The 27,096-nt window shown below is 43.4% G+C and overlaps 1 protein-coding gene across 3 annotated transcripts in view; it reads right to left on the minus strand.

The window, feature by feature from the left end:
* Positions 1–27,096, minus strand: part of CLYBL (citramalyl-CoA lyase) — a 1,509,930-nt gene that overhangs the window by 72,687 nt on the left and 1,410,147 nt on the right. For all 3 annotated transcript variants that reach the window (XM_069205075.1, XM_069205074.1, XM_069205077.1), the window contains 2 exons: positions 4,178–4,345; positions 449–573 (listed from right to left, as the gene is read on the minus strand). In XM_069205075.1, coding sequence (XP_069061176.1) covers positions 449–573; positions 4,178–4,345 — 293 coding nt within the window. The remainder of the gene's footprint in view (positions 1–448; positions 574–4,177; positions 4,346–27,096) is intronic.

Consider the following 27,096-nt stretch of genomic DNA (forward strand, 5'->3'; position numbering starts at 1 on the left):
TTTGGTCATATTAGGCACTTGCATGCTTATGTGGATGCATTTCACAGGATCCTGGTCTTTACTACATTAAATCTGCTATCACCCATTAGGTTTAAATTGCCTTCACACTTTAATGGATTAACTAGCTGTCAATTTCTCAATGTTTTGTTCTTTCATTGTTGCAATAATCCCAAACTTATGTCACATATGAAAAATAACTCCCTGGTGAAACAAAAATGCATATTTTGCTACAGAGCATGTTGCAATAAAGAAAAAATAGCAAGAATTCTTGGAGAAACAGTCCTCCCACTCATATAGGATGATCTAATAATTGTGATACACATCCAAATACATTCAGCTAGAATAAATGAGTAAAACGTTTGATTGCCACTATTAGCATCATCAAAGGCCTTGAATAGAAGCCAACTTTTGCAACAAGATTTACAATTTATGTACATTTTATTTTTACCTTTCCCAATTCTTGGTGCTCTTGAAATGCAGAGATCAGTTTGTGAGCCCACTGTATGCGTTCTGCGCTTGGAGTGAATTGCTCTTGAACAATGGGAATTTGATTAGGGTGTATCACCTGCTTGCCTAAAAGAAGATAGATAGCATCTGAAACATGAAACAACAGCAGATGTTCCCACAAACTGTGTCAGCCACTCAAGCATCCGAATGCCTCATGGACTTCACATATAACAAATAATTATCTAATGGCTGTCCATCTGCTTTTTTTGCGGCGATGACATTTATAATCAGTGCAGGACAGTCTGCTAATGAAGAAATACAAGGAAGACTAAACAAGATCGACTGTGTTTATTTTGGTTTAAAATGTAATCATACTTTAAAAATTGATGCATAAGATACAATATTAGAAACCAGTAGTGCAAAGAATAGAGGGATTAATCAACTGGATGGCAAGACAAATATTCAAAATATTAAAAACAAATACTTCAAGTCCACAACAAGTTAATATAGGAAAATATTTGATATTAAGATTGTGTAATAAAGACACATATTGACTACGTAAGTACTACATATGTAAATGTCCTATTTGTGAAGAATTTCATTCAGTAAGAAACCTAAAAAGAAAAAGCATATCAACCAGTTATAAATGTGTTATGTTATTGGAATCCATGGCTCCCCAATCAGGCACAGTGTACTTTTTACACAAACTAATAGGCTACATTACATACATGTGGCATTGTTCACCTGCCAGTTCTTTTTGTGACTTCATCGGTTGATAAAGGCCTTAGAGTTTAATAAAAATTCTAGAATTATTTTGAAAAGGAGGAACGAAGACAGCTATCGTTTCCTGATTTAATATTATGGAGATTATTGCATGGATTAGGGCTGGACGTTAACATTTTTTTAATAATTTGTATGCTAAAAATATTTGTCAGTATATGGGTTAATAGTCATCCTTTTTTTAAAAATACAACATCGTATGCTTAGTGCTAAATTGCACATTAATGTTTGACTTTCAAGAAATGTAACAAACTAGTGATAACAGAATACCTATAAAATTGCTGTTTTTAAAAATTTTAAACAATGCCATGCTTTATTTATTTATTCAGTAGACTGATTCTTTTATGTGAAATCTCGGGAATAAAATTATCTGAAACAAATAATGGTGCAGATATCATTAAATAAGATATGATTTGAAATCGTTCCTCAAAACAGATTATATGAAAACTACGAGGAAGTGTTAAGTTCAAAATTAATTTTTAGTATCCGGAGACCACTGAAATCTGCAAAACAGCGAATTACTTGTTTATTACAAGTGTTAATAAAGACCAAGAATTACTAATTTAATCTGACATTTTATAATATCTACAAAACACAGTATGACATAAACTGTTAATGGCTTCAAATCATTCTCACCCAACAAAGAAACATATAGCAATGAACATTGCTCCAAAACCTAGTTCACTAATAATATTGCACTTCTGTGATATACAAAAGGCTCTGCTAGAAGCAGGTAATGGGAGCTGAGAACCTAGAACAAAGCTAAAACTGTTGACCTCTGGATTTCTGCTAGTGTGTTTCTGTGCACAAATACAGAAAAGAGATGTCCAGACAAACAACTTTTTGGGGTACTTGAAATACAAATATGAAAGGTACGATCCACCTCTTAATCCACACTTAAAATTATTGTGATGCTTTACTATAAATAGTTGCAGTTGACGGGTAAAGGATAGGATAAACGACTGGAAGACAAAAAAATATATATTAACGTTCATTTTTTAAAGCTCTGTTTGACAGATTGTGCTTTAGGCCAATACTTGTCGGCCCTCTTAGTTAAGGGTAAAACAATGCCATTTGTGTCCACCACAAAGGACAAAAGACAACCCTGTCGTGTTTCATGTTTATACCTGTGTCCTCAGCATGCATCTAAGAAGCAAGTTAGATGCTGGAGTTGACATGGCACAGATTGTTTATTTAAAGGAAAGTCGAAGGCCATTTATATGGACGTTTGTTTTCCCAATGTCCTAACCAAACGGAAAGAAAATAAGCCTACAATGATGTAAAAATATTTTTCATCTGCACTGGTAGGGAAAGAAATCAGTGCCACAAATGTTGAAAATTGGAGTAGGGTGAATGTAGCCTTATCCTTGAAGTAGCTAGTGTGATGGGGAAGCGGATACAGTTTTGCCTGATCAGTGGAAACAGCTAATGATATTTCAAGGCAAGTGAACAAACATAACAAATGGAGGCTTCACAGGAATGAGTGCCAAAGATACCCATTTTAAAAGCAATCATCGCTACTGGTTTGGAGACTTGCGCGAATTATTTTTCTAACTGAAGTCTTGCTTTAGAGAACACGGTTGAAAATGGTGCAAACAACACACGATTAGATTTGTAAGAACGAATTACCATGGCGAGCCACACGTCAGCTTTTTGTTGGTCTGACAATACAGAAGGCTTGGACCATATTCACATTTTTCTTTGTCTCGTGTTCGAGTCTGTGGGGCCCATCCAAAGGGGTGTTATTAGGACGCCGTTCGCTTTCACATATTCACATCAAAGCCGAGCCCCTCTGAAAGGAGGACAGCGGGGCCGGGGACACGCTTGCCGCAAGCCCTGTGTCTATTCCAGAAAAATATCTTTCTCCGGAGGGGTGCAGTATACATTTAGACAGGTAGTCAAACACGGGGAATGTGGTTGCAGCGGGCGCTGGTATCTTTAATTGGATGTGCTGCACCATTATTTCACTTTCAGAAGCCGAGACGAAGTCTAACATGTATCACTGAAGTTCTGATTGTGTAAATGCCTCGTTAATTACATACTCGGAGGCTGTTTACACGTCGGTACTCCAGTGCATCGAGAGAAATGTCTCCCCTAAGTAAGGCACTTCGTTGAGCTGCTCACAGACATTAGAACAGCACCACAACGTTAATATAACGGACACTAATTTGTGTATATTTTAAAACAGTATTTCCTCCACGACAGAAACACATTCTGGCTACTTATTTGGCCCCGAGGGGTGCCTGGGTGACCTCCTGCACTTCTCCCCGCCTGCGGCAGGCGCCTTGAGGGGTGCTCTGTCTGCCAGCAGCAATAGGTGTCATCTCATCGTGTGAAGCGGCGCTTGCTGGGACGGGGGCCAGGGCGCAGGTTCCAAATCCAGGGACACAAAACGAGGCAGCTTGGGGGTCGGGGATGCTCGCTAACAGATCCTTCCGCGCACAGACCGGGCCCCTCTTCCAAGTGCAGACATTGCACGCGTGCGTTCCAGTGTTTTTACAACTTCAGACTCGAAGACCGTAGCGGCCCGCGGTCCTCCGAAGGCGCTGCTCAGGCAGGACGGACTGCGTCACCTCAGCAGCTCCCAGCAGGTTCAGGGGGCGCTACGCAGCGCCGGGCCCAGCTGAGTACTTTTAACAAGAATCTGGCTCGGGTTCGCCTGATGTTCGCAGCAGAACGTGTAACCGCGCCTATAAAATGCTGCGAAAGCAAAACTTCCTTGGCACTGATTACCGCCCAATAGGTATGCAAATGTATTCACGCGTGCCAGATGATTTCACAGCACGGAGTGGACTTGAACATCCTTCACTCCCCTTGTACGTTTTAATCTAAAGCAGAGACCAAATATCACATTTCAGTAAAAAAAAAGCACGGCACACCTGCTGCCATTTTTCCTAAGCTCGAGTAATACACGAATCTAATGGTAAATCATGTTCGCCTTAATACATACCAGTAAAGCCCATTAAGGCCCCCTCTCTGGACTGCTTCGCGAGCCCGGCTCCATCTCTGTAATCAATATACACGAGATCGATGGCTTGCAAGCCGAAGGCCTTTGCCACCACGATAATATGTTGCCTGGCATACAGGAGTTCTTGAGTTTCTTTACTACTCGTTGCACCTCGGGAGAAAACGTGGAACATATATTTGTATTAATTGGCCGCATGCTAACGAGGCTTTGTTGACGTTCTTAAGTGAATTCACGGAGGAAGTAAAGAAAAAGAAAGATTTAAAGAGGGACAGAGGAAAGAACAAAGCAGAAAAATAAAATCAATTTTAAAAAGATTTATTCATATCCCCTCATTAGGATAATATATAAGATGACATATTGAAATATTACCAGCATGATACAATATTTTCTTTTGCAATCTGTACATCCTTTCCATTCTCGTACTGCAATATATTCACCACAAAATTGAAACCTCAGCCGTTCACAAGGATCTAAAAGCTGCCAGAAAATTGCCTATATCAAGTTACCTTAAACATTATGAAAAGTGTACTGCCTCTTGGGCAACTTGCAACTTTTTCAAACCAAATAGCGTACATTTTATTTGAAAATACATCTTTATTGTATTGAGAATGTTCTTTTTCGACTCCTTTGATTTAGATGTATTTTTTCTTCGATTATAAATGTTTATTAAAAATACGAGGAAACCCTGTTCTAACCCCTTTTGCTCACATTTCTCTCCTTAGCCAAGCTGCCATCATGCTGGGGAGGCGCAGATGAGAGTACACCAGAGCCCCTGCCATCATTCCTTCCCTGCCCACACATACCTGGTGACCCTTTTTCTGTTGTCCTTCACCCTGGGAATGGATACCTGCTCCGCACTCTGCTCCTCCGAGCAGTGCACCAGTGTGCTGATCATAGAAAACATCCCTGCATCACAGCACTGCGACAGACTGTTTTATCTTGGAGATATTGCCTTTTTTAACCCTTTAATTTTTTTTGGTTTTAGACTTTTTTCAGGGGTTGTTACATTTTGGGGTGTTGTCCCCGATTCTGAGCCCCCTAGTGGTAGCTTTTTGGGAATATAATGACATTTTTTTTTTTTATAGTTTTGAGTTCATCTTTGTTCTGTTGGATTGTTTTGGATACGTTTTTCTGTTTTTTAATTTAGAATAACTGAAGTTTCCCCTGAGGAAGACAAGGCTTGATGTCATACCGGCTACCAAACCTCGAATGTCACACGCACCTCAAGAGCTATTTATATCCAGCCAGCTTCTTTACTGACACTGAATCAGGTTTATGTGAAGGGTATGAAAATGAACTTACTGTGGTGTATCTGATTTACAAGCTCTTGAGGGTCATGGACATGGTACATTCATTTGGTGGATTTACACCCAATTGGTCAGCAGCTGCAGCTACTGAGAGGATTCCGGGCTGGGCTGTGGTCCACCTTAAGTGATATATGGTTGATTCGATTCTGTAAAGCTATAGACTTCCGTACATCAATTTTTTAATTTGTTTTAGCGATTGACTTTAGATTGACCCAAGTCTATGCCCATAGCTAGGTCATGACCATGTTCTAACTAGACAGTCAAGCTGCTCCTCATCAATGAGATTCAATAAGGAGAAAAATATAAGGATAATTTTATTTTCTTTGAATCAAGGAATGGCCAAGCAGGTCGGGTTGCTATAGTACTGTTTGGGCCAAGACAAAGACGAATTAGCATATAGGTGTCACTCTTCCGATAATGTACAAGCAAACAAAAAGAAGAAATGAACTTGCTTCCATAAGCAATACCTAGTTTTTAAGCAGTGTTGGAACAGTAATTTCCATTTATCACTTTTTTCCTCGGTGTTCCTGCAGTTTCAAAGCGAATTTACATGAATTGTGGCACACAGAGTTACTTTTGCTCCATTTGTTCATGCTAAGTTTTATCCGGCATGCGACCATATATCTATCACCCATGAACCTTCATCCCTTTTGACATTTCCCCACTGGTCAATGAGGTTTCTGGGAGTTGCCATATAAAGTACTTTGTTAGACCACAGGCATGCTGATAACAACCACATCTATGGCTCCTTTACAGCTCCTTGGACAGAACTTAGTAGTGTATCAGACTTTGTGACTGAAACATCAGAATGAATATAAAGAAGACAGTGGTTTGCATTTAAGTCGGTAAAGTTGTGTAGGGCAAAGATTATTAAATACTCACATCTTTACATTTTGATCCACACAACACAAAGCTAATAAGATCATGTTCTTGGGCCAGAATGAGACCGGGACAGAGTGACAGTGTGCTTCCCCTAGTGAGCTTAGCCGGGCATTGCCCTTTGACTAACGCCCCCAGCCTTGGGAATCTCTTCATCCACAGCAATAATACTGTGACTATCCAAGACTACTGAGAGACCCAAATCTATTTTCCTTTGGCCAGGGATACGTAATCAATACTTCATGCCTTCATATTAGCACATTTACATTATGAGAAAGACTCACATGTGCTTGACTAGGAAGCTCCAGCTTTTTTAAAGCGAAGTAGCTCAAATGTTGAGATGAGGCTGTCACTTCAAGCACATTTCCTCAATATGTAGAGACTTATAATGCCCCCCAAAATCAAGTTTTTGTTTGGTTTCCAGTGCTAAACTATTGAATTATGTAATTTACAAATACGTTCGAACTGTCAACCAACTCTGTCTGCATAGTTTCCTGAACATTGTATACCCAACTACCTGAGGCCAGGCATTCCTCAGGGTCGACCCAGCTGGGTTGATCACCTTTCCAACTGCTCCTAAGTGCTAACTGAGCCCTAATTTGTTCCACCCCAGATTCATGCCTCAAAGTTTGTCCGTAGTACCCTCAAATTCAGATTAAAGTGTATTTGTACTGTGCAGTGTTTTATGGTAAAAATATTGTAATCCCCTGTGTACCTGGAGAGTAGCGGTGCTATCACCCTCACAATTGGAATATGTGACAAAAGGAAATGAACTAAAATGAGAAAAATGATTGAGGACAAGAGAATACCCAGAGACACATGGAAATACCCAGAAAGAATCAATGAAAAAAGGAAGTGACAAAGCACACAAGAAAAGGAAAATAAGCGTGAATGTGGGAAGGAAAAAGCACTACGAGAAAAGGAATTAAAACATGTAAGTAAGAAAGTAAAATAAAGAAAGAAAAACAGAATGAAAGAAGAATGAGAAATAAGGTAAAAAAGAAGTATAAAGGAAAATGCTAACAAGAAAAATATGCCAGCATAGAAGTGCGAAGTCAATGGGCAGCAATGTTGGAGCAGCAATGCAAAGGGATGGTGTAAACTATGGAACACAATGAAACAGATTGGAGCTCTTGACACTGCTGCACAGTAGTTTCCCAAGTTAAGCATGAGATATTGCAACATGAAAGCGGTGGTCACTATTTTATTTCTGCTCTGTGCTTTACAGTCATTACACAAATGATCTGAAGTGTCTACTCTGAAAAGCCACATTGAGAAAAGTCTTGTACTTCCACAGTTACGATTCGTAATCACACGTGCAGTCCCCGGGGAAATGTTGCTCCTTTCCTTCTTGAATGGGTAGAATTATTGCTGATGGCCACTGAGAGGCGAGGGGCGTTTAACTCACTTCTATACAACACCGCTTCTCCCACATATCACAGCAGCAGGTTCTGAACTGGCCCCCGCCATTCCTGATTGGGTGTGAAGTGTGAGCCACACCAATGAATCTACTGGCACAATAATACAATGAGGGGGTTCTTTAAAATGATTTGCTGCCCTCACTAGCAATGCACATTGGCTAGCTGAGGGAGCAGAGACCGACATATAAAAAGATTTATTTCTCGAACGTCTGAAAGGGGAGAACTTTGTTTTGAAAAATGCATGGCATTCTCCAATGGGCAATCCCAAAGTTACACACAAACCCTGGAAAAGAGAAAGGCAAGTTTGGAAATCGCTTTGTTAAAATAAATTTAAAACATCAAATAGAAGAATGAGGCAAGGAAGTCAGTCACCCTAATAAGAAACAAATCCACCAGCATCTCACTTTTGCACCACCTCTTTCTTACTCAGGCCAAGCACCATTTCAAGGTGTTAATGCAGTGGGTGCTTTTATCATGTCCAAGGCCTGAATTTTAACAAAATTCTGTGCACTGTAGACTTTCCTATGATTCGCTGGCTCCGGGGCCCACCAGCGCCAGCCCTCTGGCCCAGCCGGCTCCCTCCGCTGTGATACAAATTGTGGAAACGTACCAGACTTGTGCCATAAACATCAAACTGCACTTCTGGATCTTTAGCCATGGTGACTCATGAATAAGAGCCTACATGTCCATAAAATCCGATTCTATGAGTCACTTGCCTTTTCATGACATTTTTGTCGCACCCAAGTGTAACTTCGGTTTACAAAATGTTTTGTTGAAGGGGTGTAAGAGTGCGCGGCTACATCACTGTGTCACTTTTTTTTTACAGTAGACGTTTGTTCCACCTTCATGAGGTTTTATAGCAAATTACACCATTATTTTACAAATCTGCCTTGCAATAAATGTTTCATTATCTTGTCAACTGGTCCCTTTCGTCTATATCTCGCCCCCTGTATTCCTGCATATTTTTAGATGTGCTGCTCTACGGTTTGTGTCAGTCTAGCTTTATTCTTCCGTGATCTGATGTTTTTTAATATGAGAAGATATTATGTGACATACAGAATAAATGTCGTTTCTTCCCGTGTGTCCTTTATAGATTTTACACTCTTCTAGTCGGGCAATCGAGTATTATTTAGCATTAAGGGCCATACTTCGGTATTAAGTAATGCATGTCTCTTAAATATCCAGTTCTATTAGGTGATATACAAACAAGAAAACACCAAAATAAATGCTTAGAATGTACTTACGACCACGGAATTTTAATATTAGCAAGCTATTAAATGGACCTACCAGCTGGAATAATTGGCAGCTTTACAATTATCTACTGGCACATGTGCCAACATGTGGAGAGCTACCTGCCTTTTAATGTATTCCCAATAATAGTTGCCTGTTTGCAACTCCCTTTGGAACTTTGCTGTGATTGTTTTCCTGAAAACGAATGTGTTTTGTTTTTCTAAAGTAAAAAATCCCCACCTATGATATATCTACACACGTGAAAAGCCCACTGCATTGCAGGCTCAGCATTTGTTCAAATGTAGTCTTGCTTTTGAAAATTTAAATACCCACCAGGTCACACTGAAACCTCTTAAAAGTGAACTGGAACTAGAGTAACATACTTGCTGGGGCCACAATGTGTAAGCTCTGGGCGTACAGAATGAACAAAGGCCTCGTGGTCATGAAATAACGGTTAGGCCCAATTATAAATTCCAAATTTAATATCCATTTGGTGGTATCCCAAACTGTGCCATTTTGGAGGTTACATAACTGATACAATTTCTATATCTACATTGGCATTTTGGAAAATTATTTCTAGTTTTGATGGAAATCAGAATTGTTGTAGTAGTCACAACTGTGGCAGAACATCATGGCCTGATAATACAGAGCAGATAACCAGAAGGGGAAATACTGGAGTTAGTTTACTTTTTGATGCCAGAGAATTAATTCAGGATTTTGCAGAGACAGCAGTCAGACTAGGCCATGCCACCTTCCCAATGGACGTATCTCAGTGTCTCTCAGGGCACTTAGGTGTATGATCATTCCACAAAGAAGCTTGCTGGGGGGACAAAGCAGTCAGACCAGTGCTTAATTTGTGATTATTGTATCCGGTGCTGAGCACCAGCACTTATTTGTGAGGGCCAGGGCTTATTCTTCTGCCTCAAGCATTTGCAGCGAGTGAAAGACACATGGGAAAGATGGAGGAAGAGAAAAAAGAAAACAAAGGAAAAACGTCACAATGGGAGAAAGCAGAAAGCTGCAAGCGTGAGCTGAAGGGGCAGGAAGTGTCTTTAAATGGATTGAAGAGGCCCCAGATGGCTTCCGGATTACGCTGCCTCAGTATTCAGTGTTCGCACATTTAAATGCAGCATCCCCATGTTTAAGAGGAGGGCTTTGGGCACCAGCGCCTGTTTATTTACAAATTAAGCACTGAGTCAGACAGATGAATGTCTGCAGCCATTGGTGAATCAAAGGATGCGTTCAAACAGACCTGGAAAGCCCAGAAGAGAATTCCAAAAAGAGTGCCTTTATTTCTATACAGAAAACGGAGAGTGACATCCCAGAATCAGAATGACTGCCGGTGTCTAAATCTCTGCCCACAAGTCCACAGCAGGTGAAATTAAATGTTGGTGGGGTGAATACCAAGGCTGTGTAGTCTCAAATCCACTTTATGAAACTTTAATCCACTACCAGACATTCCCTGCCCCTCACTCCTGGAGGATCCTGATTTTTCCCTTTTTATAGTTTTTTCCATCTTTCTGCTTTGTTTGACTTCTGTAGTACCAGGGTCAATAATAAATGCTCCACCTTTGCGAGCATAAGCTGAACTTTATTGTATCAAACAACCTGGCATCAATCCACTTTACTGCCTCCTCCCTCTCCGCCGTCTCTCCTCGTAAATGCCGTACTCGCCTCCCACCTCCTAGAACTCCCACATGTCCTCAAGAATGTTAAGCATGTCACATCATAAAACATATTGAAATTAAAGAGAGTAACATATAAGAACATATAATTATGATAAAAAAGTAAAACTTATGCATTCCTAAATAACGAACATCATACATAAAATTGCTGATAGGCCTACAATAATCAAACATAGGAAATAATTTGAGTTTGTAAAATGTACACCTAAATGCTTTGAGGTACAATCCTCATACCTTATGATCTCACATAATCCTTAAGATATGCAGGTGGTTTGTGAAGCCTCCGTACTCTGACATTTGATTCATCTGCTGCTCCTACACTTCACCCAGATTCGCCACCTACCTCATTGTCATTCCCACTCTCATTTCTTCATCATTCATGAACATAGCACCTGAACAACTTTCCCCTCTCCTACCCACATTACACTCACCACCTTTCTGATAGAGAGCCACTTTCCTCAAATTTCACCTGTCCCCGACTTCAAGAACAACAGAATATCTGCTTACTCTAAGAACCTTCAACGGGCCGGTAAACTTCGATAATCCACCTTTCACTCACCCGGACTTGACTTTTACCCAGTCACCTTTCTCTATTTTGTGATCAGGTCCATCAATACACTTTCCCAATCTTTTACCACCCAGGTCTACCCATGCCTTCACCCATGTAGGTACTAATTTGGTTCCTGGAGCTCTTCCTCTCATCTCCTGAAAAGGACATTTTTGAGAAACGTTGTGTGCAGTTTTGCGACATGCCCATATCATGTCATTTACCATTTCCCTGATGTAAAGATTGCTAACCAGCGTCATTTGGATAGTACCTTTTATCAACTGATTTGCTCTCTCTACCATTCCATTTCCTTGTGGATTATAGAGAGAAGTACAGGAATGTTTGACCCCACATTGTTCAAGAAAACAAACCATCTCAGTAGACGTCAACTGTGTACCATTATCAGTGATTAATCTTGCTGGAAATCCTTCACCACGAAAAATATTTTCTAATTCTTGAATGGCTGTTTTCGTGGTAACATCCCTCATAAACTTCAAAATAAGCCATTCAGAGTATACATCCACCACAACAAGAGAATAACGCATTTCTCCAGATAACTCATACATAGGACCAATGAAGTCTAAACAAATGGTGTGCCATGGTTTGCCGGGATCAACGATATGTCCCTCCACAGATCCACTTCCAACCTTCAGCCTTTTCTCACTTTCCTTGCAGACCACGCACTTCTCAACCCATTCTACCACTTGATTATCCAAACTAGGCCACCAAAACTCACACTTCAATCTTTTCTTTGTCAAAGTCTGTCCCAAATGACCTCGGTGACACATTTTAATAAATTTTGCTCTGAACCCCCTAGGTGGCACAAAACGATCCCCTCTCATAATCACAGTGTCCCCAAACACACTGAGTTTGTCTAAAATCTTGAAATATGGTCTTGCAGCTAACGGAACTACACTTTCCTTTGTGGCCCCATCATGTATAATCTTCATCACTACTGATAGTACTGCATCTCCATCCATCTCTTCTGTCCAGTCACATACAGTAAAGGCACCTAAAGCATAATGCACAGCATCCTGAAACCAAGCTACTGCACCGTCGCGCTCATCTTCAACCAAAACACTAGCATCTCCCAATTTTCCCAATCCACCGACATCCGAGACAGACAATCAGCCTGAACATTTTTCCAATCCTGAATGAACTCCACCATATACATATATTCTTACAACCTGGCAGCCAATCTTGCAAGTCTCGCTGAGCCTTTACCCACTCCTCCAGGAAATAATATCTTCAACAAAGGTTTATGGTCTGTCCTTAAAATAAACGTCATGCCCCACAAATCCATCCGGAAGTATTCAACACCCAAGGCAGCAGCAAGGGCTTCCCTTTCGATAATCAAATAATTCAGTTCAGATTGCGTGAGGAAGCAAGATGTGAACGCAACTGTCTTTTCTGACTTTCCATGAATCTGTGACAAGACTGCTCCTATTCCAGAAGCACTCGCATCTGTTATAATAGATTTAAGATGTGTGTCATATGCTGTTAAGATATTTGCTTCACAAATTTCTTTCTTAATATTCTCAAAACAAATCTGTAATTTTCAGTCCATACATATTTGTTTCCTTTTCTTAACAAAATTTTAAGATTTTCAGTCTTATGAGTAAAATTTTCTACGAACGTAGCGTACTATTCTATTAACCCTAAGAATGATCTCTGTTGATCTTTATCTTTAGGACCTGGTGATAACTTGATGGCACCAAGTAAATTCTGTTTAGGTTTAATACCTCCTTCAGAGACTGAGTAACCTAAATATTCTTCTACACATGTGGTCATGAATACACACTTATCTTTGCTCAGCGATAAACCTGCTTCTTCTAATCGTCTCAAAACTTTCATGAGAACATTATGATGTTGACACACTGTATACCCAAAAACCAGAATATCGTCTTGAAAATAGACAACATTCGCCATCCTATTAAAAAGTCTTGCCATCATACGTTGGAATACACTCGAAGCGGATACCAAACACAATGGCATGCAAGTGAATTAGTATGTACCTTCTGTAGTAATAAAAGCTATAAGTGGCTCTGAACTTTCATGTAACTGAATCTGGTGATAAACGCTTTTAAGATCTAATTTGGAAAAGTACTTCCCGCCTTTTATAGTCATTAACTCATTGATATTAGGTAGTGGGAATGTATCAGCCACTACATTGTGGTTTAAAGATCTCAAGTCCACACAAAATCTCAAACGCCCATCTGATTTTTGTGTGATAACTACAGGAGTAATCCAGGGAGATGCTTCTACAGGTTCAATCACACCTGACTTAAGCATATCCTCCAACAATTCTTTCACCTTTCCTCGCACACCTATAGGTACACGCCTCACCTTATGCTGCACAGGAACGGCATTTTTTTTTTAGAATTATCTTATGCACATCACTTTTCAAACATCCTAGACTTTCCTTATACAGTCCTTGTGCACTCCCCAACAAATCATCTCAAGACATGTCCTCCACCACCGTGACCTGGGCAGAAGCTCTAGAATTGATCACTATGTTTAAGTCATACTGATATACCCAGCCAAAAATAGCCTGACCATCAGTTGACACATAAACATTGCCTGTAACTTCTCATGAGCCAAACTTAATGGTCCCTGCTCAAGTTAAGAACAACTATTATTACAGAAAGTAAAGGGCTTTCAGAGTCAGACTTTCTATACAAAATTTAAAGCCTCAAGCATCTTTGAAGTAACTGCCTCCCTGACAAGCTAGAAAGCTTTCTTGCTTCCCTAAATCCATTCTGGACAAAGACTCCTTCCAGGACTCACATGCCCATATTCTGATTTTATCTATACGTAACCTGGAAATGCCTGTTGTGAGACTAAAAGCCTGAAGCAGTAGGTCTGGATAGCTATGGTGCTAAGCTCCTCTAGCCGTGTGGTAACTGCGCAGTTGCCAGATGAGTCTGGATTGGGAAAGGGGATGTTGTCTCTTGACTGGGGTGGCTCCTTCGCTACGGCGAAGGAGCATCGCCCCACTGGTGCAGCCAGAAGCAGAAAAATGGGCAGCAATGCAGGGAGAGGAGGGGAGGGGCTGGGCCATGGGAGGTGGGATGGGGGAGGAGGGGAGAGTGTACCTAAGTGCGCATGTGTGTCTGAGGCCAGCCAAACACACATCCACACTTAGGTTTTTCCAGCCCAACCGTGTTTAACAGTTGGGCTGGAGAAACTACATAGACCCTGGGACTGTGTCTGAGCGGCAGTCCGAGCCGCTCCGACAATCCTGGTGCTGGTTTCATGCTCCGTTTTGCATGAAAGCAGCACCAGTATTGCTGGGGAGCCTGTGATGGTATCCCAGCAGTGAATTCTGGGAAACCATAAGAACAGGAGCATGAGGCGGCAAGGACGGAGGCAAGATAAGTTCTTTTATTTTTACCTAGTCTACTCCCCCGCCCCTCCCCTTGATGAAACCAGTCAAATTTCCCAATAATCTTAGAGGCCTTACCCAAACGTCATAGAATAGAAGCAGAACGTTGGCACTAAGCATGTTGCAGTTAAGACAGTTTTGAGCTAAACACTGGCACTGGGCAGAAGAGTCTTAGTAAAGCCTAATGTCCTCATTACAAGGTGGGTGGAATTGGGTGGTTTATTTATCACAACTCGTAAATAGCATTACCCCAGGTTGAATTATTTACTGTGTTTGGTAAATACCTCCTATTTTGAGGTTTAAACTTGAAAACAAGGCATAAAATGCACAATTGTAGTTGTGGCTCAGAGCAACTTGGAGTAGAGTAGGCAGCAGGGTTATGGATCTCCCTGGTGGCCAACCTGGTTCTACATTTGATGCTGCTGTTTTGCTGCAATAAAATGCTTGCTTGACTTGTTGTTAAGACACATGCAAAAGCAACAACCTGTTCCTGTTGCAGGAATAACTTGGATTGCTGGCAGCTGTGTGGGGGCCTATTGACTCTGAAAAATGGAGGTAGCCTCCAGGTGCTCAACTGAAATGTGAGCACAAGGGTTGGTTGTGGAATCTCCCCTGGGCATGGAGTGCAAGTGCAGGCTGGCATGGAACTGCGACGCTGAGGACCCAGGTGGTTTCACGTAGACTCTGCTGCCTAGTGTGTGTTGGAGGCGGTCTGCACCACAGGACTACCTGGGCTCCCCCGACTGATGAGATGAGGCCTAGCAGATGGGTACAGAATCTATGGGACTATGCTGGCAGTGTCGTCAGCACACTGATCAACTCATCACATGACCCAGAAGACCCTCAACTAGTGCCCTCTGGATTGACACAATCAAGATGTAAGGATTAGAGGACACACTTAGGTCCTCGGTGGGTGAGGTTTGTTGGTGAAGTACATCTTGAGAGGGTAAGGGGATTTTTTACTTATTGGACATGTATGGTAGACAAAACTGAAACTATGACATTTGTATCCCCTCAACGTGTATTCTTTATGTGTTCTCTCCCCATCAGAGTGTGACAATAGGGTCTGCCCACCTATAAAACTCTATGAGGCACTAGAGTCACAACATGAAAGTACAGCTTGACAATGGACTGTTGCATGTGATTTCACACAAATTGTACACCACTTTACTGAATTGATTATTGTTCTCACCCAAGCATGAGGCCATTTTGGAGGACCTTTTTGTTGTGTTAAAATTGAGAGTTGAGATACTGCATGGACCACTGTGTTTTCAATTTCATACATGAGTGCAGTGCTTTCCACTAGTGACCACAAGTAGCCTAAAAGCGTACTATTAGTAGTTAAGTCTCTCTTATTAATTTTGCAGATTTACCAATGAGGAGGTTCCCTATTTCTGGTTTGGTTTGTAAAGGCATACAGAGTTAAAGGCATGAGTAACACTCACAGATAATTTGACTGCAGAAACAGGGTTCAGCCCAAGATATATAACAACTAGGAATTCTTAAAATATCCTGGTCCTGAAGAAAACTATTCAGCCTTACTGGAAACTACTTATAGCTGAAATATGAAGACCCCTTGATGTGGGAGTATACTAAAATATCAGTAACATCAGTTTGTGTTTTTAACCTTGCCAAAGGTTCCTCAATAAAATTCTCAAAACATGGGACACCTACAAGCAATTATACACAGAATTCTCTCACCAATACGATCAAGGAGCTCCTCTGCTATATCGCATAAAGCCCACCCAGATTCACAAGGTGTCATGAGTGAGGACCCAAGGATGAAGCATGTCACTAGTGTTACTAACTGGGGAGGATCCTTTTACATAAATAGGCATCCCCCCACCCCAACACAGTTTTCACAGAGAGGCTTGACTAGCTTTCAAGATGAGTTCTCCCCCATTTGGCGTTAGGTAGGGAAAACACAGAAAGTGGCATAAACCCATAAACTTCTCATTTCCTCTTTGGTTGATTATTTATTTAAAAGACAGCCCAAGGCCTTTTCTGTACTGTAGGCATTGGCAATCCGGACAAAGAAGAGCACTCTGAGCTCAGACTGGTTGTCCTGAAGCTCCCTTCTTATTGGGGGCGGGTGGGAGCCCCACCGGACATGTAGATAGAGAGCTCTTAAAGCAACTATAGGTCAGGCAAGCCCTTCTGGGTTGCACAACGGCAGTAGGGAGGAAGCACCACATAAGGGCTCTGTTTCCACCGTGCTTAGTTCCCCAATGCCAGCAGACAGCTGAATTTGATGCAATATTAGAGGCCAACATGTCATCTAGCGAATCCCTATAGTCTAAAATTGCTAACTCCATTATGGAAATGGGGCTAAACCGGAAGGGCCACAAGACACTGGCAGACAGGGTCAAACATACTGAGGCCTTGCTAGCCCAACTCCAGCCTACTACCGAAGAGCTTTGGAACAAAATGCAAGAACAGCTAGAGCAAGTCAAATTCCTGGAAGGCCGCACTGAGCTCAATGAAGTCAGATCCAGAAGGAACAACATATGAAACATAGGTATGCCAGAACGAGCTGAAAGCAGGGATATGATAGGCTTCATTGGAAATTGTCTCAAGAAAGACATTGCACTGAAAGCCCTAACATAATTTTATGCAGTAAATAGGGTGCATAGGGTGCTGGCATGGAAATACCCTCCTTGCACACACATCAGAGGTGGCAAGACTCTCAACTACAAAAACAGGAACCCACTGCTGCAAAAAGCGCAGGAATGGGTCTCACTAATGATTGACAAAGTATTATTTTTCAATGACCCTGCAGAGACCTCCGAATGGCTGGATAATCAAGGATGTGGGACACAGGGCAATGTACACACGAAACAGACGTAGACAGAGAGCCCAAACAGCTGAGTCTTCAAGATCCTTTAAGCAGGAAAAATAAGCAGAGAGGGGGCAGGGCCAGGCAACATCAACGATCGGATGCTCTAAGCCTGACATCCGTCGCCCCAGTCACTGATCCTTCAGCATCCTCCCTGTATGAGTGCTGAAAATCAACAAATAGAGGAGACATGTACGGACTTTTGACAACAAGATCGTCACTCTATGACTCTTATCTGGAGACTCGTGGGCTTCTAAAGTGACTGTGGCCTATTGTGCATCCAGACGAAGAGGGCTGCTTGGACAGGCCGTGTTCTTGGCCCTTTGGCTGCAGAGAGGAGAAGACTGGTGGAGCAGAAACAGCCCAAGAAGTGGACAGCTGGGGCTTTGGGTGTGCCCTGGAAGTGCCTGGCGAACACACAGCAGAGCGGGGGCCGGTGGACGCATCTGCAGCAAGCGAAAGAATGGACGGGGACCTGGAGTTACATGCCTTGTAGAAGAATATGGATGCAGCAGGGTTGATAAAGAAAGGCTGCAGCTGTGCTCCCCAATCGGGGTCTTCAAGGCAGGCATATGGCGGTGCCGCTTTGGCAGTGGATCTGCGCCCAGGGTGCAGAAGTGGGGTGCAGCTCAGGGGCCCCGGAAATTGGCTAGATAAGGTGGGATGCATAGTTGAGGAGGGCACTTCGCAAGATAAGTGAACGCACCCTGCCCTCCTAGTGAAGTGTTGAACCAGGCCCTTTTTGCAGGGTTATCCCCAAACTTTTTGCCTTTTTCCTCCTATTTTTTCTGACCTTTTTTTGTTGGCTGTAAGACTTTGGGCCTTTACCACTGCTAGCCAGTGCTAAAGTGCATATGCTTGCTGTCTAAATTGTACGGATGATTGGTTTATCCATGATTGGCATATTTAATTTACTAGTAAGTCCCTATACAGTGCACCCAGGGCCTGTAAACCAAATGCTACTAGTGGGGTTGCAGCACTGATTGTCCCACCCACATGAGTAGCCCTGCAAACATGTCTCAGATATGCTATTGCAGTGTCTGTGTGTGCAATTTTAAACTGCCATTTCGACCTGGCAAGTGCACTCACTTGCCAGGCCCAAACCTACCCTTTTACTTACTACATGTACATCAGCCCTAAATTCGGAATACGGACCGTAGGTGCTTCTTCCGGTTGCATCCTTTGGAGTTAGTGTGACTATAAGGGGCAACACCCCTCTGTTAAATTCCAGACCAGAGGCTAACCGCCTTTTCTCGCAGGGCCTCCCCCAAACAAGAAATTCAGGTAGGCCCCACATATATTTATTCTATTTGAGCACTTTCCAAATCATCGAGCATGTAACCATGCTCCTTGTCCTATAGGGATCCATGACCCTGATGAATGCCCCAGACCTTCCAGCTCTTAGCGCGGGCAGAAACATGTCGGTCCCTCACTTTTAGACTCCTTGAGTCATCATTCTCAACGGAGTCCCTACCCTGGGTTTTATCCTTACCTACAAACACCTACATTAAAAAATCCCCAAGCTACACAGGTGATTTGTAAGGTAATCTTATTATTATTCACCAACTCTTTATCTGGATCCCTTGTATTATCCAGCCAGATCTAATTTCAGCACTCCCTTGGCAGTTCTTTTAACAACGAGGTTGACTCCACCCAGATAGTATCATCTTACCTGGGTGGGGCTATGTGGTCATATGATGAAGCATGACACTATAATGTGTGTGAAACCACCTGGACCGTAAAGGGAACTCCCTCTAAGGTACAGCCACCCTTCACACTCATACCTTGCTTGGAGAATACATGCCCAACCAGCGCTTCCTGAACAGGGCCTAATAGTCCAGTTCCCTCTAGCAACACCCCACACCTTTTGTGTGTTTACTGTAGACTTAAAGCAGCCTGAGAGACGGGCTCATTAAAGTATGAAAACCACAGCAGCGCAATATTCCCAGGTAATACACAGAAAGCACAATTACAGAGAAAGTCCTTAGTGGAAGTCAAGGAAAAGATTAGATCGATGCAGCTGTTGTACATGCTGTGGTACCTGGCACGGATTAGAGTGGTGGGGCAGGGGAAAACCCACTTCTTTGAGTGATCTGAGAAGGCGTGTGTCTGGCTGAAACAATGGGACAAGGTGCCTCTAATGGAACATTGCACTTTGAGAACTAGACATGATGGACGCACGAACCGGCGGAGTGTGGTGCATTGGAGTGTTTTCCAGTGACAGTCGTTGGCAGGACACACAAATCAAGGTGCAGGTGGATGGCATGCTTGCAGAGATGCAGACGGATGGTGATGAACTGACAAACACGCAAACCAGTAGGAAGGTGGGCTGGGTACCGATGCCATCAGGAACTGCGGAGCCACATTCGGACTAATGTGATTGTGTAGAAATTGGTGCGGGTGTCTGCCATTGGACCTGGTGTGTAAGTACTTTGAGGGGAGAGGGAGGAGTGAAAAGTGAGACAGCCACATAGAACTCCAATACAGCAGGTAACAGGGGTTTCCCCAGCATACTGTTGTGTGTGTCGCTAAAAGGTATTGTTTCTCTTGAGTATTGTCTCTGATGGGGGTTTTTCATTTTCATTCGGGGGCATTGCTAGGGCAGCCGGCGGAAGACCTGGTGTGGACCCTCATCCGGTACGGGGGTGAAAGCACCGGCACAACTCATCCCTGCACTCTAGGGGACCTGTAGCTTAGTTTCCTGTTTATGGGTTGGGGGCTGTTAACTGGAAGAGCATTCCAACCAGTCAGTTCACAGCTGGAAGGGACTAAGGGGCATCTGGGCTGTAGTAACTCAGAATGGTGGGCGATCTAGATGGGTTTGTTCATTGTTGTTGTACGATTGTCTGGGGTGGGGAGGGAGGTATTTGTTATTGTTATGGTACATGTCATGCTATGGAAAGCGTGAGCCACACGTTCAAGGATCCAGTCAGAGCAGGGAGTATACTTGCTTACATGGTACAGACCTATAAGATTGTTACATGGAACGCCAGGGGACTGGAAAGTTATGTGAAGAGATATAGGGTGTACTCTTATCTAAAACAACTTCGAGTGAATATTGAATGCCTCCAGAAGATACACCTTAAGGAAACTGAGGCTGACAAACTGAAAAAAAGATGGAAGGGGCAGCTGATTACATTCTCTTTTTCCTCCTACACTCAGAGAGTGACGGTCTGGGTGGCACCAAGGGTCCCTTTTCGCATGATCTACACAGAGGCAGACATGCAGGGCCGATATGTCATAGTGTACAGGATGTTGGATAGAGTGGGTAGACTATCTTGAGTATATACACACCCAATGTTGATGATAGGGCCTTCTTCCCGCGAAATGCAGTCCCAGGTGAAGGATATCATGGCTGAAAGGTTGTTGTGGATGGGAGACTTTAACTAGGTGTTGGATGCTAATATGGACAGGCGGCACCCCAGAGTGTTCGCCAAACCACCAGGAATGGTGGGCACATCGACTGAGGTAATACAAAATCTGGGATGTGTAGATATGTGGCAGGAACAACACCCCACAAGAATGGAGTATTCCTGTTAATCAGCCACTCATGTAACCTACAGCCGATTGGATAAAGCTTTGGGTATGGCGAACATAAGGGTTGTTGTGCAGAGGGTCACTATCTGGGCAGGTTTTTGTCTGATCACACCCCATGCTGTCAGAGTGGTGTGGGGCGCAGACCGGGGATGGACAGAGACTCTGGCACATGCAATCTGATGTACTTATGGATGCTCTGCTTAGGCAGACACTGGGGGAAAAGATTACTCAATACATGGAGGGTAACTTTGGCTTGACGAACAGAAGTGGTACTAATTGGGAAGCGCTAAATGCTGTCATAACAGGGGAATTAGAGGGTTTGAAAAATGTTGGCCGCCAGAGAGGGGATGCTGGGGGACAGGCTGAGGGATTTCATTTCTAGAGCACAAATGATGAATAGGATAAACGTGGGATAGTCTATGCCAGTTCACACATCTGGAGTACAGACAGGGGCTGCACTGGGAGAGGGATAAGCCTAGCAAACTACTTGCCTGGCTGCTGAAAAGGGAGATGGAAGGGAGTGCTATTCCGTCCAGATGGGACACTGGTTAAAACTCAGAGGAACGTCAATGCCACACTGGGGAAACACCTAGCTGCACTATTCAGAGGAGGGGCAGCAGCCAATGAGGTGCTGGTGGCAGAGAACGTAAGAGGAGTGGTCTTACCGGTGCTGCCTCCCATGCTGCAGGATACACTGGAAGCGGACATTACCCTAGAAGAGGTCAGGGAAGCGATGGGCAAACTGCACAGAGGTAAAACACCGGTGGGGGACGCGGATTCCTGAATTCTACCAGGCATATGTGGGGTCAGTTGACAGAACCAGTGCTAGAGATGTACCATGAGGCACAGGAGAGGGGAAAGTTGCCCCGACTCTCTGGGAGGGAGTGGTGTGCATGGTTCCAAAACCTGGAGGTGACGCAACAAACCCGTCCTCCTACAGGCCTCTTACCATGCTCAATGTAGACACTAAAGTCCTCTGCAAGATCCTTGCAGAGGGATTGAAGGGAGCAATGGGTATGTTGGTGCATGAAGACCAATGCAGCTTTATGTCAGGACGAAGCACAGCGTTTAATGTATGGAGACAGGCACGCGTGTTACATTCCATCCCGAAAATTCAAAGGGAGTTGGCCCTTGTTTCAGTTGAGATAACCAAGACCTTTGATACAGTGGAATGGCAGTATTTGCAACTTGTTCTAAGAAAGGTGCGATTTGGACCTGTCTTCTGCACATGGGTAAGTATACTCCATATGGAACCTAGTGCCAGGGTGCAAAATGGTGGGGAGACGTCTGACAGACTTGACAGGGCTGTCCGCTTTTGCTGCTTGTCTTTGCCCTGGCAAGGGAGCCATTGGCAGCGAAACTCCGGAGTGACATGGGAGACTTCAGAACTGAGATTGGAGATACTACCCATCTGATATCCCTGAACACGGATCACATGCTGTTTTATTTGCAGCACCAGGAGGATTGAGGGTAGCTGCTTCTAGCAGAATTGGTGGCCTTTGAGGAGGTATCAGGCCTTTGTATCAATAGGGTCAAATTGCTGCTGTTCCCCCTAGGAGCACTGGAGACAGTGCCAGTACTGGACCTAGCCCCGCTGGGGCTGAGATAGAAGACCACCTAATTCCAGTATGTGGGAGTTGTGGTGGAGTATACGGTGGAAGACCAGCGGCAGTGCTGCATGGAATCACTAGTGGTTGGGCTGAGGAAGTCTGTTGACTTCTGGACCACATTGCCACTGTCCATGGTAGGTAGGGTTGTGGTGGTGAAAATAATGTTCTTTCTAGGTGTCTGTACATGATACAAAATGTTTTACACATACTATTTTGTAGTTTATATTTAAGACCTTAGACAGCTTGTTGATTTAAAAAAGGAATAGGGTGGCACTGCTTCAACTCAAACGAGACATGTTGGAGGGAGGTATGGGCCTCCCGGACATGGAACTATAATATTAAGCAACTAAATTGCAGCACGCCACCAGGTGGGTGGCAGTTGAAGACACCTGGGAGAAGAAGCTCTTGCAGGGCACAGATAACACTCACTTCTTGATGGCTTTGCTAATGCAAGGCTTACTAGCACTGTCTGGTACCCTATATCTAATTAGACAGGTGGTGAAGATTTGGAAGCGGGTCATCACCAGAGTATTCAGTAGGCTGCCTTTTGCTGTAGAATTTTCCTGTTTAGTCGCACTGGGGAAGACATGTTGGTGGCAAGATGATGAGAAGGGGATGCAAGACGCTAGGAGATCTGTAACAGGGAGAGGTATTTATAACCTTTGCCGAGGTGAGAGGCGTTTGCAATGGGAGGTGGGCCAGCTTCTCCAGTATGCTAAGGAGGCCAGTACGGTGCAGGGGATTTGGACGGAGTTCCCAAACACACCCAGACAGATGGCTACATTGCTGCTGATTCTAACGGCGGGTTGGGCGAGGCATATGGTGACACATATACAAGGTACTCAAAGCAGACAGGGAATGGACTTGGCAACACCCATGACAGACCTGGAAAGTAAGGTGACATGCGAATTGGTAAAATAAAAAATCTACCGTAATGTTTGATTCAAGCTGGCCCATTTTCATTATGTTCATCGCACATATTTAACACCGATCAAACTGCTCAGAATATATGTGAATCGGGGGTCTGACTGTCCTAGATGTGGGGGGGGGGAGCACTGTTCCTGCATATGGCATGGGTGTGCCTGAGAGTGCATGATTACTGACTGCAAGTGGTGGCAGACAGAAAGTAGTGACCAAGCTGGCTGTTGAGGAAACACCTCAAGTGTGTTTGGATGGCATTGTCAGGAGACCTAGAGGGAGTAAAATGCACTAGGGGTTCCTACAGCTGGCACTGCTGTTGACCAAACGGAGGGTGGGCATTGGGTGGTTGGGTGTCAGAGCCTCCTCCATCACACTGTGGTACAGGGAAGTGGATGAGTGGGCACTTGCTAAATAGGTGAACATGAAACTCAACCGTAGGGACGACAAGCTGCATGAAGACCTAGAGATCTGGGCTACGTTGATGGAACATATGTACGCAGACCGGGAGTGTGTTGGAACACAGGATGCACAAAGCCACAATACAGAATCATCTAGCAGACATGGTCACACAACAGTTATCAGGGAGGCGACAGCAGAAGACAACCAGGAAGAAGGGAGACTGCTGTGACCAGTGGAAATGGGGAGAGGCAAGCAAAGGGGGGTGAGTAAAGCAGCTAGAGAGTGCGGTGACATACATATGCATGCTCCTCTATGGGGTCATGTAATACTGCACTGGATGCAGAGGAGGGGGGAGGAGATCACCAAAGAAGATGATAAAGGGAGATAGACACGACTGTATTCCTTGAAATGTTTAAAAAATGTGGATGATAGGACAGCAAAGAAAAATTACTGAACCATTATATGTTGTTATTGTTTTGGTTGGTATGCAATGTTGATGTACATATTAATGCGTGTCATTGTAGCGTTTTCTATTATGCCCAATTGTTGGGAACACTGTTAATTGAAAACTATTAAAAGATTACATACATTGTACATTGGTGCAATAAAAAAAAAACACAATAGGAGCATGGCTACACAGTCTTATCTATTGCAATACCACTAGCGAAATATACACAGAACTCCAGCCACCTACATCTCGCCCCAAAAACATATGGCCACCCCTGCGTGATTACCTGTGATGTGCTGATTCAAACCCAACACAACATGTTATCGCAGGGCCGCCCGCGGGGATCACAATAACAGGATATAGGGGCCGGGCGACGCTCACCTGATTGTTACACACACACACACACTTAGAAATGGTCGGCATGGTGTGACGCCTGTTTGCAGACAGGGAACGTACTGTCTGCTGTAACGAACTGCATTATACTTTCAAATAATGGCAGCAATCTGTGCTTTTCCTTTTTGCTTTTAGTTTATGTAACACTCGTTGACAAAACATAAAAAGAATTTAAAAAGTAAAAATAAAAAATAAGCATAGAAAGATACGGCCATGACAACGGTCACTGCAGTGCCCCAGTGCCAATGGTAAACAAAGACTGCAAGCCTATCCTCATTTTCCACCGGGCAAGACACAGACTCCGACATTTCACAATAGGGAGGACCTAAAGTTGCCGACATAAGGTGCCAGGCTGGTAGATGTCCTGTGAAAGAAACATCAGCTTTATGATGCCTTACGCTGCACACAGAAGGGCAGATCACTGAACTCTCCTGAAAATATATGCTGGGACTTTTTGTTGTAAGTTACCTTATAGGTTTCTTTCCAGGGACTGCATACTTGTTTTTGTTCACTTGCTGTAATGCATTTATGCGATTAGGTCTAGGCTGCCGGGGACAAGACATGGTTGTAACCAGCTGCCCTCTCCTCTATATTCACTCCCTATGTAGGAAGGTGCGGAGAGCTTGGTTCGTTACAGTTGTTGGCATTGATTTGTTGGTGGAATTCTCTGCTTTGGGGACAGGGAGTTCAGTTAAAGTTAGAAAAAGTCACACGCTTACAATTAGGTATACCTGTAATAGACTAACGCAATGAAGGAGCATACTTTGAAGGTTCTTACATGGTGATGTATGTGTGAAGGGCACTCAGAGGTCTCACATACTGGCGATAAGATTAATTCACTCTTGTAATATATATATGCCAGTTTTAAACCAAGTACACAACATTAACATGGAATGGTAAGGGGCTTGGAATTAGCACCAATAAGGTGGCATACAGTGCTAAGACATGTCTCTTAACATTATGAGAGGGGCTTCCTGTTTTCAGTTTCTTTATGATGTAAATTGCATTGCGATTATTTCAGTGTTTATTTTCCAGTGTTTTGTAAAGATCAGTGGTGATCAGTAGCATATATTTATGTGCCATGCACCACCACTGCATGATCCATTCGTAAATATGTACGGTGCATATTATAGTTGCCAGTGCACAGGCAACACAAGCCGCAATGGTAATCCTAGGATTACATTCCCAGGGTACGACAGACAAAAGAGGAATTCCTTGGAGAACAGCCGTGTGGCACAACCAAGCAAAGAGATGCCAGCAGCCACTCCACAGAAGTGATAGTGGCATAGTAGCATGGCCCTCATTTGGCAGTGCTGACTCAGGGAGCATTGGCTCGGGTAAGGCTGAATTAATGCCCATCTAATGAAGACACAAACAAATCTGAGTTTGGGTGTGGGCTGAGAAGCAGAAGAAATAATAATACACAGCTGTGTGGCACGGCAAGAATACCAAGGCACTATGCTGGGATGGGTAACAGTTAAGGCCCAATTCTGCTGCACAGAACATGATCTTTCTCTTCTGCATATAGCAGACTAAGGCTAAACCAATCGACTTGCTGTTAACTGATGAAAGGCCATTTAGTGGGCATCAGCTGCAGTGATTAGAATTACTGTGGAATTGAGAATTCATATCAGAACTCAGACGGATCTATGGCTCAGAACAACAATCTGTTACATCTCCCTTTCTCTTCGCCCCCTTCCTTCCTCCCAAGCACTGAGTCGGAAAAAAGAATCAATGGTGCCAGCTCAAGATCTCAAAAAGAACAATGGGAGTATGTTGGCATAAGAACAGTAAACCAATGTCTTGCTGGAAGATACGAAAACCTGGGGAAAAACAAGTCTTTTGGAAGAGTCTGCAAGAGACTAGAAACTGTCTCCATTAGAGTGGTGGCAGTCAAGAAGAAGATGGAGCTACTGGAAGACAAGAGTAATAATATTCTACGAAAACATGCATAGGGCCCTCCAATACCTGAACTCTAAAACTGAAGGTGTCATGAACACATTTCACTAGTCTGACCCAGGTTTCTTGGGGATACCGAAGGCGCCAAGGGTAATGAACCCACTCAGAAGTTTGGGACTAATTTTATTAGAGATACTATTATATAAAAACACCTCTAAGGCTCAACAGGACTTGTACGTTGCCATGGCACACACTGTCTACTCTAGGAAGCCGAAAAGTTACATCTCTTCCAGAATTATTCTTGTCTTCTTCCAGGCCTACAGAAAGAAAGATCAAGTCCTCGAAAGAGCCTAAGCAATAAAAGTGGTTGAGGTATCCGCTGGCTACTGTGTCCTGCTTTTTCT

Source organism: Pleurodeles waltl, chromosome 8 (assembly GCF_031143425.1).
Source record: "Pleurodeles waltl isolate 20211129_DDA chromosome 8, aPleWal1.hap1.20221129, whole genome shotgun sequence".
Lineage (NCBI taxonomy): Eukaryota > Metazoa > Chordata > Amphibia > Caudata > Salamandridae > Pleurodeles > Pleurodeles waltl.